This window comes from Eptatretus burgeri, chromosome 11 (assembly GCF_056783735.1).
Source record: "Eptatretus burgeri isolate ZD-2024b chromosome 11, Ebu_testis_v1, whole genome shotgun sequence".
Taxonomy (NCBI): domain Eukaryota; kingdom Metazoa; phylum Chordata; class Myxini; order Myxiniformes; family Myxinidae; genus Eptatretus; species Eptatretus burgeri.
In genome coordinates this window covers 45,310,531-45,327,242 of record NC_140971.1, presented here as the reverse complement: position 1 = coordinate 45,327,242, position 16,712 = coordinate 45,310,531, and the positions used below count along the sequence as shown (strand labels likewise).

General features: G+C 43.4%; 1 protein-coding gene across 6 annotated transcripts in view; it reads left to right on the top strand.

Moving 5' to 3' along the window:
• Positions 1-16,712, top strand: part of LOC147016985 (histone-lysine N-methyltransferase ASH1L-like) — a 298,948-nt gene that overhangs the window by 178,132 nt on the left and 104,104 nt on the right. For all 6 annotated transcript variants that reach the window (XR_015049297.1, XM_085846304.1, XM_085846302.1 and 3 more), the window contains exons 6-11: positions 2,360-2,412; positions 6,934-6,979; positions 7,380-7,488; positions 14,638-14,841; positions 14,957-15,094; positions 15,755-15,863. Coding sequence is in view for 5 of the 6 variants with exons in the window: in XM_085846304.1 (XP_085702430.1) it covers positions 2,360-2,412; positions 6,934-6,979; positions 7,380-7,488; positions 14,638-14,841; positions 14,957-15,094; positions 15,755-15,863 (659 nt within the window). In the remaining variant the exon portion in view is untranslated. The remainder of the gene's footprint in view (positions 1-2,359; positions 2,413-6,933; positions 6,980-7,379; positions 7,489-14,637; positions 14,842-14,956; positions 15,095-15,754; positions 15,864-16,712) is intronic.

Sequence of the window (16,712 nt, the reverse complement as noted above, 5' to 3'; positions counted from 1 at the left end):
CTTGCCCCCTGCTCTCTCTGTGATTTGTCCCAACCACATTTCCACAGGGCGCTCAAGGTCCGCCAACAACCCCCTTCTGGTAAAACTACCAAAATCACGAATCACTGCTCATCTTCACTCTTTCATTCCTCTTTTTTCCCGCCTTTGGAATAAACTTCCTCACTCTATTCTTTCCCATTCTTCCCTCCAGGCTTTCAAAACAGCTGTTCACCACCACCTCTTATCTTCCCCCATCCAAATCCTCGATCTTTTCTACCCCCGATAATCCACCCAAGCCCACTTCCTTCAATTCTCCTGCTTTCCTTCCTGAAAGTCCCTTTAATGTCCATCTTCCCCTCGCCATGTTCCCCGTCCCATCCCCATCCCTCTCCCTTCCACAGTTCACCTGTGTCTGTTCCCCAATGTTTTGTCCCTTCCACTCCCGCCCCTCTTGTCTCATGCCTCCTTGCTGTGAGTTGTGTGTTAGCTCTCATACGAGCCTCGACCAAGGTATACAAAAAAAAAAAAAAAAAAAAAAAAAGAAACAGATGAGCTTAGCTCAAAGCCATGTACAATCAAGATGTCATTAAGTGTATAATCCTACGATTTTCCTTTCATCTTGATTCACGGCATCTTGATGGCTGGCCAGACAAATTGATGGCACGCAAAATGGTGGTATGGGTTCCCTCCCGTCGTGTGGAGAGGACATAACTGCACAATTCTTCAACCCTGGCCCTGCAGATGAGAGCATTTTATCCCACCAACGTCTTACGAATGAAAAATGGAGGCATTCCGAGAGCATGGCAAAATTGTGCACTCTTCAAACTGAGACTTGGGGAGTATTTTCAGCAGTACAGGGGTTAAACACTGTTTTTGAAAGTGCAAGGCATTCCAAAATGTACACATGCAAAACAGATTAAGCTAGTAACAATGACCTTGAGTAGCTTTGGTTATAAATTAACTGCAAATGTCTTGGGATATGCATGAAATATTTCCTTATGTGTGCACAATGCCCGTGCACAAATATATCCTCGTGTCCTTTTGGGGTTTTTTTTTCATTCCCTGTAAGTCGTTGCATGCCATTGCAGGTCGTTTGTTTTGATAAAGCACATTTGCGGCTCCAACATTGCTTTGCTATTTTCTTTGAGTTAGACCCAAACTTGGCCTGTCATGTTTCGTCACCATCCTGTCTCGAATACGTACTCCAAAATGAGATGAGATTTTTTTTTTGACAACTGTTGACCGTTTCAGAAAAATAAACATTTCATGATTATTTCATAATCAGACTTATTCTTGTCATCCTCCTTCCTATCTCATTTTTTCTGTTCTTTCTGCAGGTAATAGTGCAGTCGATGGGGCTAGTACGTGCAGTGCATTATTGCCGTGAAGCTGATATCGGACTTTTTTCTTTTTTACTTTTACATGTGCTAAGACTCGTAGTGGAGCTGCCACACACACACACACACACGGCCATACAGAACATACGTGACACAACAGAAGACTGCTGGACAAGACAAACACAGTCAGTGAGCTTCGGGGAAGTGCTGTCACTTCCTGGGGTGCTCTGGGTACGAGCGACGTCACAACAATGGCACCACCTTTCTCACTGCACTTGGTGGGTCATTTCCTCAAGAGGAATTTCCTCCTCCCCATGGATGCCAACCTATGGGGATTGTCCGTGCTCTTAACCTTCTCAATGCTGAACGTCAAGGCAGGAAGCAGCACGTACCATTTTCAGTCTTTGCTACGATTCAGTCTAGGTTTGAACCGCCAACCTCCCAGACTCGGAGCAGACTCTCTCTCACCATTACACCTCCGGGTTCATTGGTCCATTTTATGCTCGATTATATTGTTAGTTTTCAGTTTTAAAAAAAACGCATAGTGTTTGAATTGCCATTACATATTGGATTACAGAGCAGCTTTGTTGTTCCAAAAAGACATAATCTGCACCCATGCGCACGGCACATCCAGCGAGTCAATGTGGATCTTGAGAGGTGCAGGGCATTGTTTACAAAACACATACCAACTTGTAATATAATTCGATATTTGCAAAGCTCACCCTTGTGTGTACTTGAGGTGGTTTTCCTTATAACGAAGGGTTATATTGCATTACAATATGTTTGTTTAAGATGAATGAGCAGTGATAATCAAACCATTTGTTATAAATTACTCGAAGCTTTTCTTTTGTCAGACATCTGAGCATTTGTGTCTAATATGTACCACAATTAGCTGCAAGCTATAAGTAATGTTTTTACTCACAATATAATGATACATTCAAGCACCGTTGAATTTTCTAAAAGCGAATGCGTGCAGTATTAAATTATTTTCAATGTGTTGATTGAAGCATATAATTACATCTCATTTCTTTTTTTACCCACAGGAAGGCATCAGAAGGATAAAAATGATACAAAGGGGAATTTAAATGACAATCAGGTGAGTTAATAGACCGACTCAAACATTGTGCATGAATGGAAAACCTCCTAATGTTATTATGAACGAGCAGTGTTACAAACTTCTAGTTAAAACGTCAAAGAAACAAACTTACTTGATCCGTGTGAGGTTTTGATTTGTCCGTTTTCTCCTGATGTATTTGTAATCCGTGTAAAGCTACACGGATGTCTCCTTATGTGTATAAGCTTAACCATCAGCCTTCGACATTGCAGAAACAAGACGGACCTTTTAACGATAAAGGGGCTCGCCAGGGTATTTGTCTCGGTGAACCTTTTCACAAAACAAACCACTGAGTGTGACCACCTTATATATTAATAAAAATGACATTTTTATAATTCATCATATGTTTAGATGTTTTAGATGCAAAATTTATAACCCCATTTCATTGCCTGCAAAGCTGCGTGCATGTGATGTCATGTGTTTTTTTTTTAAGCGAGTTAGAATGAAAGATATAGATTAAGGTAAATCTCGGTGCAAGCAAACACACCCTCAGGAAAATGGTCATGGTGTGGCTAACTCTGACACATTTCACATGCAAGGTGTAACACGAACTTGTATTTAAAATACACATTAAAATGATATTTGTTGCTTAAGTACGACAACTTTGGCGAACTGCGCCGCACTATGGCTGGTCGGGCGCTCTATTCGAGCCAGGAGGCCTTTCAGCGCACGTCTAACCACCGGCGGTGCAGACAAACACACCATCAAGAATAGTATGTTTAACTTGGACATAATCCACATTCAAGGCATGAACTCAACTTGTGGTTAAATTAGACAACTATGTTGAACTGTGCTGAAGGCTGCCAGGATGTGTCAGTCAAGCCCGTGGTTCTGAGGTTGACTGCAAATGTTGTGAATGTTATCAAAAAACGATTTGCTGTGACTGTACATGCTGCACAGAATATCTACATTTGTGTTTTTTCACTTGTTATGGTTAAGGTAGACAACTTTGAGTGTCACCGAACACCCAAGGCACGTAGATTACGTTCAATTTGAGAAGGAATGATCTGCATTAAATTTGATTGGCATCCAGACATACACTGACACACTTTCACACTCACTGACACATAGACCAATTACAATAGCTTTCCTGTCCCTTGAGGAACAGACAATACTAATAAAAGAAAATGTATTTTGTTACTTTTCTTAAGTCCTACATTAACAATAAATTTTGGATAATTATGTTTGACTTGACCCCACTCCAAGCCCACCTACTTCCAAATTTCCAGCTTTTCCTTCCTGAGAATCTGCTTCGGCATCCATCTTATCCACCCCATGCATCCTCTCCTATACCCTTCTTTCCAAAGCCAATCGCCTAATGGGCATCCTCCGTCGTACAAATTGTCCTTCCTTGACACACCTATCGTCCTATCCACCTACAAGGCCTTCATCCGCAGCTGGATGGAATAGTCCTCCCACCTCTGGGCTGTCTTCCCTGCCTCACACCTTGCTTAGCTTGACGCCGCAAAAACCAAGTCCTTCAACTTCGTTGGAATCTCCCGTGATGAAACAGTCTATGGGCCTATCACTTTATCAACGCAGAGAGGTCGGTGGTCTTTCTGTCTTATACTGCTTCCCTTCTGTTCTTGCACCCTTCCCTTTTCCTGTGCCCCCCCCCCCCCCAGGCTTTTGCAAGGTGCAAACAGTGAAACTCCTAAAATCTCACCACCACTCATTTGTTCCTCTTTTTGTTCCCATCTATGAAACCAACATCCACATTCTCTTCAATCTCTTTCTGCCCTCCAGGTCCACAAGATAGCTGCTCACCACCATCAATCCCATCTAAATCCATAATGTTTTCTACCCGCGTCAACCCCCCTTTCCTACCCCCAAGCCCACCTCCTCCAAATTTCCAGTTTTTCCTTCCTAAGAGTTTGCTTCTGTATCAATCTTGTCACTTCATGCATCGTTGTTTGCCCCTCTTTCCTTCGCACATCCCTTATTTGTCCAAGTTTCCCTCTATTTTATCCTTCAACCCTGCCGTTTGTGCCCCCCCCCCCAAACCACCCTCTTTCTACTATTCCTCTTGTTCTATCTCTACCATGAGCCTTGACTTTCTGAAGAAATATAAATCTCTTTTGATACAGGCAAATCTCGCATTCTCACCCTGTCTCCAGAAATATTGTAAAAACGAACCCACATAATTATTTCCACAATCAATCTCCTGGAAGAAGTTCAGCTTCTCAAACTTCTGGGCTTTGACATCGGCAGACCATACATCAAAGCTGGCCCCAAAAGCTAACCACAATTTGGCATTCTCAGCCATGCCCAGTCTTTCCTTAGTAAACCAGAACTTCTCACAGCCTACAAGGCCTTGCTGCATAATGTCATGGAGTGCTGCTCTCCCATATGGGCTGGTGCCCTTACTTCATACCTGCTTACTGTATAATCCAAAGCTCTCAATGTTAGGGTTAGGGTAAGGTCCAAATCAAAAGCTCCAAAATAGTCCACATATTATTGGCATAATGAGTGGATTCACCAATTTTGTGGAGACATGAAGACGTGAATAAGGAAGGCAAGGGGCCATAGGGACAGCCTGTGGTCATTTTGGATGTAGATGATGATGTCTCTCCTTGAAAACAAACACTATGCTGTGTATGCTTTGTTATTGCATTTTGCTTGGGTACATACGTGATCATATTTGCTTATTAGGTTTTGTAATGTTTGCTCTTTTCTGTTTTGCCTTTCGAGTTAATAATATGCCCATTTCAGATCCAAAATACTTTTCAGATCTATGATACCTTTTTATCTTGGAAGTCTTTTGTTTATTCTGGTAATCAAAATTTAATGGAAATTTTCTCCAGAAATGTTTGAAAATGCAATGTACTGGATGTGAGATAACTTTTCATTTTATATCTGAAACTCATGAAAAGCAAGAATTTGTTTAAAAAAGCAAAAAATATTTTTAGCAATATCTTATTATAATGGAGCAAACATACATGGTTATGAATGTTCTGTATATTTGTGACTTTTAAAACCATCACAAATATAGTCCTCGATCCACCATCACCCCCACTAACCCACACCCACCCCCCCCGCCCCCATTCCTTCACTCTCGGAGAAAGCGGGCATGGTCAAAGATGCCTATGCCTCTGCAGCGATGTGTGTTGAGGCGCACAAGGTGTGCTGATCCACGCTAGTGTAAACAATTTAGCTTTACTCACAAACTGTACTCAATATTGAAATGACCTGAATCCAATATCCTTTGGCCTGTCAGCCCAACAACCTGAATTATACTTTGTCTTGGACAGAATGAGTCATGCGTAATGCAATTGGCATCAATTTCCAAGGTCATCCTGACCCACGATGGAAACTCAGACTCCCATCAAAAAGTAAATGCGACCTGCAGGACAGACGTGCTGCAAGTCTGTACTGCTACTACTACCACCATTGCTGCTGCTGCTGCTTCTTTAATGGCCATAATTATTCTCATCTTCTTGTGGGGTGGGCTGGGGAATGTTTTTGGTCTAGGTTCTTAATGAACTGGCTGGCCAGACCTGATATCCAACTGAAGGCGGTAGGAATTTGGAATCTGGCGAAGATACCAGCGATAACTCGCCTATTTTTATACAAGACATCGTGTGCTCCTCAACGTTCACTAATGACCTGTGCTGGCCGATGGGTCTTCCAGCTTAACATACTTCCAATGCTCAGCGCACAATTGATGCCTCTCCCCCAGTTTTACCCCAGCAGGTGAAATGCAAGTTTGTACACCACAAAGCTATCCAGCACTGAACTCTGCTGGACTAGAATGATTGATTGGTGTCACAGCTGTTGTAAAGTCAGGACATGCCATTTTACCTATATTGTCTTGCCTTGTGGATGGACCATAGGAACTAACACAATTCACTGACAGATGTGTTATGTTGACGCAATTCCCAATTCACAGGGACATACGATGCATGAAGAACAACTAGCACGAGATCCACGTCACGATACAATGCCACCAAATGTGTCACCGTATTCTTCTTCCGACTGCCGTTAAATTACAAATAGGAAATAGATTAATAAAAAGATAGTGAAGTAAAATTAAAGTCGTGTGGATCAAAGGAAAGAGATGAGCTTGGGCAATGGTATTTCTGAAGGGAGATTATATTAAGGGTACTCCAGGGATTTTCGGAGTTGTCTTTGGCCGAGTCGAATTCATCTCCGTCCAGCTTGAATGCTTCTGCTTCGACTTCACAGAACACGCAGTTTCATACACCTTGCGGACTAAAAACATACCCTCAGACCATCTTCCGAGAAGCATTCAAATCGCCTACCTTTTTGTATCAAAAATATCCACCAAGTTGTATTGATTCACAAAACGACGTCGGTCATATCTTTCAATATTGACATTGATATGGATAAATAATACGAACATTTATCTTCTTTTGTCGTTCAGCGCCATAGATTCAACTTTAAGTAACGATAAAGTAATGTCTTTTAGGTACAAGACTATGCTAATGTGATCATGCTCTCAGCACTTTTGTAAGAATGCCTTTTCTGATCTATCCCTCATAGGTATGCAAGAATCCTGAATTGCCAATGTACAGAAGGATAAAATCAAGTAAGTGCATGACAGCCTCGACGTGGAGTAATGTTTCCCTGTTGAAGTCGTGGCTATCCGATTGTCGAGTTCTGCATTGCCAGCCGTACTTTCGGCAGGAGCCGCCATCGCGTAACTATCAACCGCTTTCTGAGACAGTTGCCGATAAAGCTGAGCACACATTCCCTGCTGTAATTCCCAGCTTTCAAAGTTCTCCCTTGGCTTACATGGTTATCTGCTTGCCTTAACGGGGCAAATAGGATAACAAGATCCCGTGTCGAAAGATGTTTCATTCTCGTTCCATTGGAACCTGGCATTGAGCTGTGTGGAAAAAAGAAAAAAAAATAACTACAAATGCCAGAAATTGTTCTTTGGCAAAATCAGGAATAGCTTGCTTGCTGTAATGGTGCAACTTTTGCAGATGTCTACGTGGGTGTGAAACCACCTGTGGGGCGTCTGCCCGTCCCCTGCAAGTGTAAGAAGCCAACAGAGTCTGGAGCTCAAGGTTGCACTCACAATTGCCTTAACAGGTAATAAAATGAGCTGAGGAAATTCCTCCTGCTGCCTGCTTTTGACCTTTATTCGTGATTCTCTCTCTCTCTCTCTCTCTCTCTCTCTCTCTCTCTCTCTCTCTCTCTCTCTCTCTCTCTCTCTCTCTCTCTCTCTCTCTCTCTCTCTCTCTCTCTCTCTCTCTCTCTCTCTCTCTCTCTCTCTCTCTCTCTCTCTCTCTCTCTCTCGCCATATATATGTTTCTTTTTTAGATACATCGTCGAGGCTCATGAAAGAGCTCGTACATTGAACGGATCAGGACATAAAAGACAAAAACAGGATGCAAAACACATGCATGGAGAAAGAAAAACTGGAAAATTAGGAGGGATTTGGGTGGGGTTAACAAGGGTAGAAAAGATCATGGTGTTGGATTGGGGACGATGTGAGATGGTAGTGAACAGCTGTCTTGATGACTTGGAGGGAAGATTGATACTGAAGAGGATGTGGAAGTTGATTCTACAGGCAAGCAGGCAGGAAAAAGAACAACAAATAGTGGAGGTGAGCAGTGTACCTGGATTTGGGGAGTTTTATGAGATAAGGAGTGATGGTGGACCATGTGAGCTCTGCAGAAACCTGTTGAGAGTGGGGGGGGGGGTGGGGGGTGGGGGGTGGGGAGCACTGAAATAGCAGTGGGTGCAAAACCAGAAAGGAGATGGTGGAAGACAGAGACACCACCAACCTGTCTGAGTTGGTGAAGTCATCGGTCCAGACACTCAACTTTAGTGCAGGAGATACCAATAATCTTGAAGGCCTTGGTCTCCATAGTGTCAAGCTGAGCAAGATATGAGGCAGGGAAGTCAACCCACAGGGTAGAGCAGTACTCCATCAAGCTGCAGATGAAGGCCTTGTAAGTGATTCAGAGTGCATCTGTGCCAAAGGCTTTGTATGATGGATGATGCTCCGTCAGTGGCTGTCTTTGGAAACAAACTTTGAAATGTGGTTTGTCCAACAAAGATCATATCTGTTAGTGAGACCCAGTAGTTTCAATGACAAACTCCTCAAGAGAATTGTTCAGAAAGACGATTGGGGGGCAGGGGGAGGGGGGGTCCAGACACTTCTTTCCTAGAAAGACAGTGAGAGTGAGATTTGTCAGAATTGAAAGACGTATTCCAAGTCTTTGACCTGCTTGTGATGTTTTTTTCATGGTCTAAAGAGAGGGAAGAGGCTGCAGCCAAACTGTCTGAAGGATGGGGGATGTCACGGCAAAGTGTAAAGTCATTAGTAAAAATAAAAAAGAGGATTTTCCAGAGTCAGACGTCATTGATGAAGGTGAGAAATAGGACTAGGCCCAGAATACTTCCTGGGGGCACTCCAGCCTTGACAGTGATAAGAAATGCATGGATCCGTTCAGTGCCACATGTTGGCTACGAGAGTAGAGGGAGTCAGGAAGCCATGTGTGGAGTTGTCCTTGGATGCCATCGGCAGACAGTTTGGAGAGCAAGGCAGGATGTCAGACTGTATCAAAAGCATGAGATATATCCAGAGAAACAGCCCTGAACTCATGTCTGACATTGTGGGCCTCTATCCATTGTTGGGTGAGTAGAAGCATCATGTCCAAGGTGGAGTAACTTGGTCTGAAACCAAATTGGTGATCTGAGATGAAGTTGGTGGAGAAAAGGAAGGTTTTAACATCAACTGTAATGATGGATTCCATGACCTTGCTGATGATTGGTGGTGAGCTGATAGGTTTTCAGTTGAGGAGATCAGTTTTTGCACCTTTTTATGTTGTGCAGTGATGTTGACAGATTTCTAAGTCGATGGAAGATGACCAAGTGCAAATGATGGTGAAAAGTGCAGATAGCGGATGTACAAGACCAGCAGAGCAGGTTTTTAGGACATGTGAGCTGATGCCGGCCGGTCTCGTCACAGAGTCAGAGTCGAGGGTTCAATGAACCTTCTCTACCTTCTCAGGTGCAAAAGACAGAGTCCAGAAGCAGTTCGGTATGACGGAATAATAGGTACTGCATGTGAGGGTTTGGGGACACAGGATTTTGAATCAGACACAGAATTGAGGCATTCAGCCTTCTCACGAGTGGAGTCTGCTGTGGTACCATTTGAAGAGAGGGAATGGATGGAAGGGGCACATACACCAGGGACAGGCTTAATAAGGTGCCACCAAGTTTTAGAGGAGGGAAACTTGTTTTACAGTTCATTATTGAGGTTATGAAATGTTGTTTTCTGGCTCTCCTAAGAGTGGACACCCACTTGTTGTGGACTTATTGGAAAGCACTGAGATTCCCTTCTGTTGGATTTGCCTTTCAAGAAGAGAGGGCAAGTTGTTTCAAAGCAACTGCCTCGCCACAGGATTCAGCGAACCATGGGTGGGAAGAAAGGTATGATTAAAGATGAGATGGGATGAATCTGTGCATGAGGGAGAACATGTTTCCGTGGAATAATTCCCAGGCTGAGTTAACATCAGGGGCGGGGAGATGTGGGAGACCAGTCCTGAAGAGAGATGGCTACTTGCAGTCCCTGCCAATCTGCTTGAGTGAAATGCCAGACTTGCTGGTGTTGATGGGGTTCTCTCAAAATAGCCAGAGAGATGTTGACTTTCACAAGCATATGATCAGATAAACCCATTGGAGCAGAGGAAGAGCAGGACACATTTGTGGAAAAGCTCGTCACCACCAAGTCCAGAGGGAGGATTTGCCATTTGGAGAAATCCAGGTTCGAAAGTTCACAGATTGTCAGTGCCGTGGAGTCACAGAAGTCCTTTGCTGAAGTGTCATGACTGGAGAGAGAGGTGCCAACACCCATTCAAGTTGCTTGGTGACAATTTAAATTGCCAAATATGAGGAAGAGGGAGGAGGGATGCATGCTGAAAGGTTTGTGTGTGTGTGTGTGTGTGTGTGTGTGTGTGTGTGTGTGTGTGTGTGTGTGTGTGTGTGTGTGTGTGTGTGTGTGTGTGTGTGTGTGTGTGTGTGTGTGTGTGTGTGTGTGTGTGTGTGTGTGTGTGTGTGTGTGTGTGTGTATGTAATCATCACTGTTAGGAGGACGGCGCAACACACAGATGAGCAAGAGGTGGGAGTGGAGGTGAAGTTCTAGCCAGAGGTACTCCTGGGGGTTGGGAGGTGTAAGTTCAGTGCAGGGGCAGTGAGAAATTGAGTTATTGATGTAAAGTACAACTCCACCGCCGGGGCGTGAGTCAGGCCGATCAAATCGGAGGAGACAGTAACCAGGGAGAGACACTAAGGAGTCGGGGACATCCTGTGGGAGGAATGATTCAGTTAAACAGATGGTATCTGGGTTATTGGCAGCAGCCTGGATTGCGAGATTTGTCAGGTTGGACCGAAGACCTCTGATGTTTGAGGTTCACATAGTTAGAGATAGGGCAGGAGGAGGCATTGGGATGGTGTAGGATGGGGAGGAGAGGCTTTGTGGTGGAATGGTGAGGCTTTGGGGGTGGGAGAGGGGGAAGGTTTGAGTGTGTGGGGGACGGTTTGAGTGTGTGGGGTGCGGCGATCAGTTTGAGTGTGCATCGTGCAGGGGACGATTTGAGTGTGTGGGGTGCCGGGGATGGTTTGAGTGTGTGGGGTGTGGGGGACGGTTTGAGTGTGTGGGGTGTGGGGGACGGTTTGAGTGTGGGGAGTGGGGGACGGTTTGGGTGTGTGGGGTGTGGGGGATTGTTTGAATGTGTGGGGGATGGTTTGAGTGTGTGGGGTGTGGGGGACGGTTTGAGTGTGGGGAGTGGGGGACGGTTTGGGTGTGTGGGGTGCGGGGGTGGTTTGAGTGTGTTGGTTGCAGGTGACGGTTTGAGTTTGTGGGGTGCGGGGGACGGTTTGAGTGTGTCGGGTGTGGGTGAAGGTTTTCGAGGGTGATGTGAGGGGGAAGCATTTAGGGGGTGTGGTGAGGTCGGAGGCAGAAAGGGGGGACATGAATCTTTGAGAGGGCGGGGTAGTGGTGGTTGCTTTTCCTGATTCCGTATTCCCAATTTTGACAGATGGAGATGAAGATCGTGGGATGGGGGATGAGAAAACTTGTTTAAACGCATGGAGAAATGCTGTACGATATGAGCGGGGTTAGGGGGGTTGTGTTGCAGGGGAGGTTTTTGGATGAGCTGCAGAGCAGGCAAAAGGCTCAGAAAAATTGTCCTTTCGAAGAAGAAGTGACATGTAGGATATCATGGTGACGAAGCACAACATGTGCAGCATTTGTGGGGAAAAATATATGAATATATTTCTCCAAGGGTTGAAATGCATTTTTAAATTTTTTTTTTTTTAAGAAGCATTTATATATTTGATGTAGATCTCATTTAGAGAGAAGAGGGGTGGAGGGAAAATAGAACCAGTCGCAGAAGGAAATTCAATGGAAATGAGAATCGTTATGAGGTGAAATTAAAGAAAGTTTCTTGTTTGTTTGTTTGTTTGTTTGTTCTGAGTCTTTGAAAGGAGGAGAGAAAATATGAAAGGATAAAAGTTGAGGAAATAGAAACGGAATGCCTGGGAATACATCCAGGAATGATTTGCGAAAGCAAATTTTCTATCCAAGTAAGGCCTTTCAATGAGATGAAGCAGCAACAAATTTACAAATGACACAAAACTGGAGGAGTCAAGGTTAAAAAAAAACTCAGCTTTAGTGAGGTGAATGAGCAACGAGCCTCGACAAGGTATACAAAAAAAAAAACCAGCAGATATCACCATCCACATGGAAAGTCCCCAAACAGGAACTCACCGATATATATGTCTCGATCTCTCTCTCGATCCCTCTCTCTCCCTCTTTCTCCCCCTTTCTCCCCCTTTCTCCCCCTTTCTCCCCCTTTCTCCCTCTTTCTCCCTCTTTCTCCCTCTTTCTCCCTCTTTCTCCCTCTTCCTCCCTCTTTCTCCCTCTTTCTCCCTCTTTCTCCATATATATATACATGTATATATATATATATATATATATATATATATATATATATATATATATATATATATATATATATATATATATATATATATATATATATATATATATATATATATATATATAATCTTTCTCTCTTTCTCTCTTTCTCATATATATATATATATATATATATATATATATATATATATATATATATATATATATATATATATATATATATATATAATCTTTCTCTCGTACTAATACCTCACATGTGATGTGATGTCACATACTTATATAAGCATCTGGTGGCCAGCACTGCATTTAAATGCAGTCTGTCTTACTGATTAAACCCAAAGACAGAAATGCATGCCAAAGACTGCTATTCACAAAGAATGCAGAATTGTCCATGTGTTATGGCTTGATTTTATCTTTATTTTTAAGGAGAGATCTTTTTCAACTCCCCTCTCTTGATTCCCTGTCAGTACCGAAGTTTCTGTGAGAATTTTGAATTCTGTACCGTAGTACATGTAGTAAGTTGAACAAGGAGACATGACTAATTGCTTTTATAAACATCAAACTTGTGCTCTTTTGGTTTTGCGGCTGCCCCTTCATGTATACATCTGCAAACCAACCTTTTGATCGCATGGAATTAATAGTGGTGACTACTTTATGCAATGATCAGGCTATTTGGAAAGCATTAATGTATAATTGCATGCAATGATGAAATCTCCATGGGAGCTGTTTTGCACGAGTAATTGAGGCATTTATAGAGACCTTTTTTTGTTTGGCCACAAAAATCAGACAGTCATTGTTGCAGTTGTTCGAGTCATTGTATTACTGAACTAAATAATTATGCGGAACATACTTTCGACATACTTCGGGCGGGTAATAAAATGGTCCAACTGTAAGGCCCAGTGTTTCACTGTACTTTCATGATTGCAAGCCACTGGATAGTTGGCCAGCAGCCCTTCTTGGCAAGATGGTGAGTCCTATTCCCTTCGGATACATTGGGACGTGAGGCAAGAAGCACAGGCTCAAAGTTCTCCTTCGAGTGACATTGTTGCTGTAAAGTGTGTGTGTGTGTGTGTGTGTGTGTGTGTGTGTGTGTGTGTGTGTGTGTGTGTGTGTGTGTGTGTGTGTGTGTGTGTGTGTGTGTGTGTGTGTGTGTGTGTGTGTGTGTGTGTGTGTGTGTGTGTTTTTTTTGTTTGTTTTACAAATTCATTGGCATCTGACAATAGTTACAATATAACTTGCCACCCCAAAACAATTTCATTTTCCTTTGCTGGGTTTGATTAAACAAAGGACCCCCAACCCCACTCCTCTTCCACCCTGTTATTGCAATAATCATGCTGAACTGGTCTCTCCTTGCCTGCCTTGTTCAAGCTTTCTTATTTAGTTGTTCATTTATGTTTGTTTTTCATTACTTTCGATGTAGAAAATATGATGTTGAGGTATATTTGTACGTCATCCTGAAATTCATGGTCACTTGTTTCAGATCCCAAGAAAATGAATGTAGGGGAGTGGGGGTGGGGCGGCAATGCATATTTATTAGCGCAAGGATTTATGTGACTACATTTCCAAAAAACAGAGCCCATTGTTCCGCCATGAATCATACACTCATGAAGACATGGAGGTGCCATGGAGATCGTAACTCAGAAACATTGCAGAGTGGGAGGCAGGACTTTGGAATTTATTTGGGATATCAACGCAAAGGCCTGACACTTAAAAAGAAAACAAATTTTGTGGGACATTTTATTCTTGAATGAGGATGTGATTCAATGCATCGCTTTCAAGTTTATTCAGGGAGAAATGGAATACTGAGATGCATGACAAGGAGTGGGGGGTTGTGGGGAGGGGAGTGGGATGGGTGGCTTGATAGTCGTGGATGGCAAGGTGAACAAATTAAAGGATCTTCAACACTGTGTAAAACCAGACTGGTTCTTAAGAATATGGGGAAATTTCATTAATTTGGTACTTGGGGTTTACTGTGCGAAGGAAAAAAAATCAACCATTCATGTTAACTTGACACATGTCTTCAATCGCGTCAATTAAGGTTTCTCTTCCTCGCCTCATCCTCACTGTGGTCTCAATACACAGAAAAAGAGTTCACCACAATTTATGATAAATTTTTCCATCTTTGCACACACCTTAATAAACTTTGATTAACAGTCCTCTTGAATTTATGTTTGCGTCAATAAATGCCTCTTCGAGAACCTTGGATAGCTTATCGATAGTTGCTACAGCCGAGTATATAATTATTCGCAGGCCTGTACTCACACTACCTTTTCATGATCGTGTGGCAGGCTCGCGCGTGTGGAGTGTTCTCGTAAAAGCTGCCCTTGTGGGGAGCTGTGTGGCAATCGGAGATTTCAACACCGCGATGCCCGGAGGTGTCTTGAGCCAATCCCAGTGGGCACCGTTGGTGGCCTGCGCATCGCACAGGGGGCACTCGCCGGCTCCTTCCTGTTTGAGTGCCTGGGCGAGGTGCTCACAGAGGCAAGCTTTCGGTAAGTTATGTCCTCCAGGCTGCGGTGCATCATACCACGGTGCTTGCGCGGTAATGGGTTAAGTGCACGGTACGGGTTGTATTCTCATAGCTTTGTGCTTCACCGCCCATCACAGGACACGGCTGGCCGAGGAAGGAGCCGACAGGAGCTGTTGGCAGCTGGATGGGAGCCTGGTGCTTGACAACAGTCGCCTTGGAAACGAAGCCCACTTTGTCAGGCATAGCTGCAAGCCAAACTGTGAGATGCAGCGTTGGTGAGCTACCTTCTTTGGCTATTCCGGATGTGCTTTTACTCTCAATATGGGATTTTTGTACAGAGGCATTGTTGGCAAAGGAATTGAAGAAAACAGCACTCCATTGTCTTTTATCTGATTGAAGTGTTCTGGCCGCTGTCTGCAGTACATGTTTGTTTATTGTTTTTTTTGTTTGTTTATTCATGTCCATTTGAGAAATGAACCAGAAGGACCCAGGCATTTTTTTTGTTTAGCCAATAAAGTTCCGAGTCCCAGCTCAATGCTTGTACACTTCAATTTTGACGAGATGAAGATTGCCATACACTGAAAATAATGAAGAGGAGGAATTTATTGTTAACTTCCTCCAGAGTTGATCATTAGAGTATGAAAACTCCCTTTCTTACCCTCTCCCCTCCACCCCCACCTTTACCTTTCACCAATCTTAAGGTTGCTTTATTTGGAGAGAATACATAACAGATGCATGGGATGCCTTATAGAGGGTTTTGAGAGTCGCATCGTTTGTTGATTAGGTTAACCAAGCTAACATTAGGTTTGCCAAGTTAAGATTAGGTTAACCAAGTCAGGATGAAGTTAACCAAGCTAAGAATGGTCATGTGATTTTGTTGGCAGTTTTTTTCAGATCACTACTCGTCATCACCTTTTGTTCCTTTACATCTTTAGGTCGGTAAATGGTGTAGTCCACCTTGGCTTGTTCGCTCTGAAAGACTTGTCGGCGGGCGAAGAATTAACGTGTGATTACAACTTCAATGGATTGCTGTCCGAAAGACAGGTGCGTTTGTCTCATCTCCTTTTAAAAGCATCTCTTCCATCTGCATGTTGAAACAGCACGTTTCGTGCATTGCCAAACACTAAAATATGATTTTTGAAGTGGGTATAATGGAGCATTGTGAATGGAAATCTTCTGAGAATTTGGCTCAAGTCGAAAAGTTTAACGAGAAAGGCAAAGGGTATCTGCAGTGCTCGATCTTTCTCCTTGATGTCTTCGGATCAAACGCACAAGAAATCCGGACATTTCGAGGAACGGCCACGTGTAGTCCTACTTTTTCTGATGGTCATGTTTGGCATTCCCATGTGAGAACTTTTCTCACGAGGCTGGGATCTCATGAGGTTCAAATCCCATTTATTTACTGTGCTGATATGTTGACGTTTGCCTTGTAATGCCATTGTCCTTCATGCCATCGATGCATAAGCTTTAGACACAATCAAGAATAAACTTAACCTTCATACAAAATTTCACTCCACGTCCTGAGAATTACTGCGTTTACTTTGTCTTCCGACGAGGACCCCATCCATGACAGCACGACTGATGTGTGGGTGTAAAATGATGGCTGTTTACAATCATATCGAGAGATTGTTAGGCCTCCGCTGACGAAGTCGCCGGTGGCATTGTTTTCGGGTTGGCCGTACGTACGTCCGTCCATGCTAATTCTCTATGTTTTCTCTGCAATCGCTTATCGGATAGACACAAAATTTTCACCATATGTGCGACTACTCATGGAGAATATTTTACTGAAAATTATGACATCATAGGTCACGTGGTGTGGCAGCCATGTTGGGAAAAAGGAAAACCTTTGGACCTCCTTATCTCCGAAACCACTCCATGTCAAAAATTTAAACT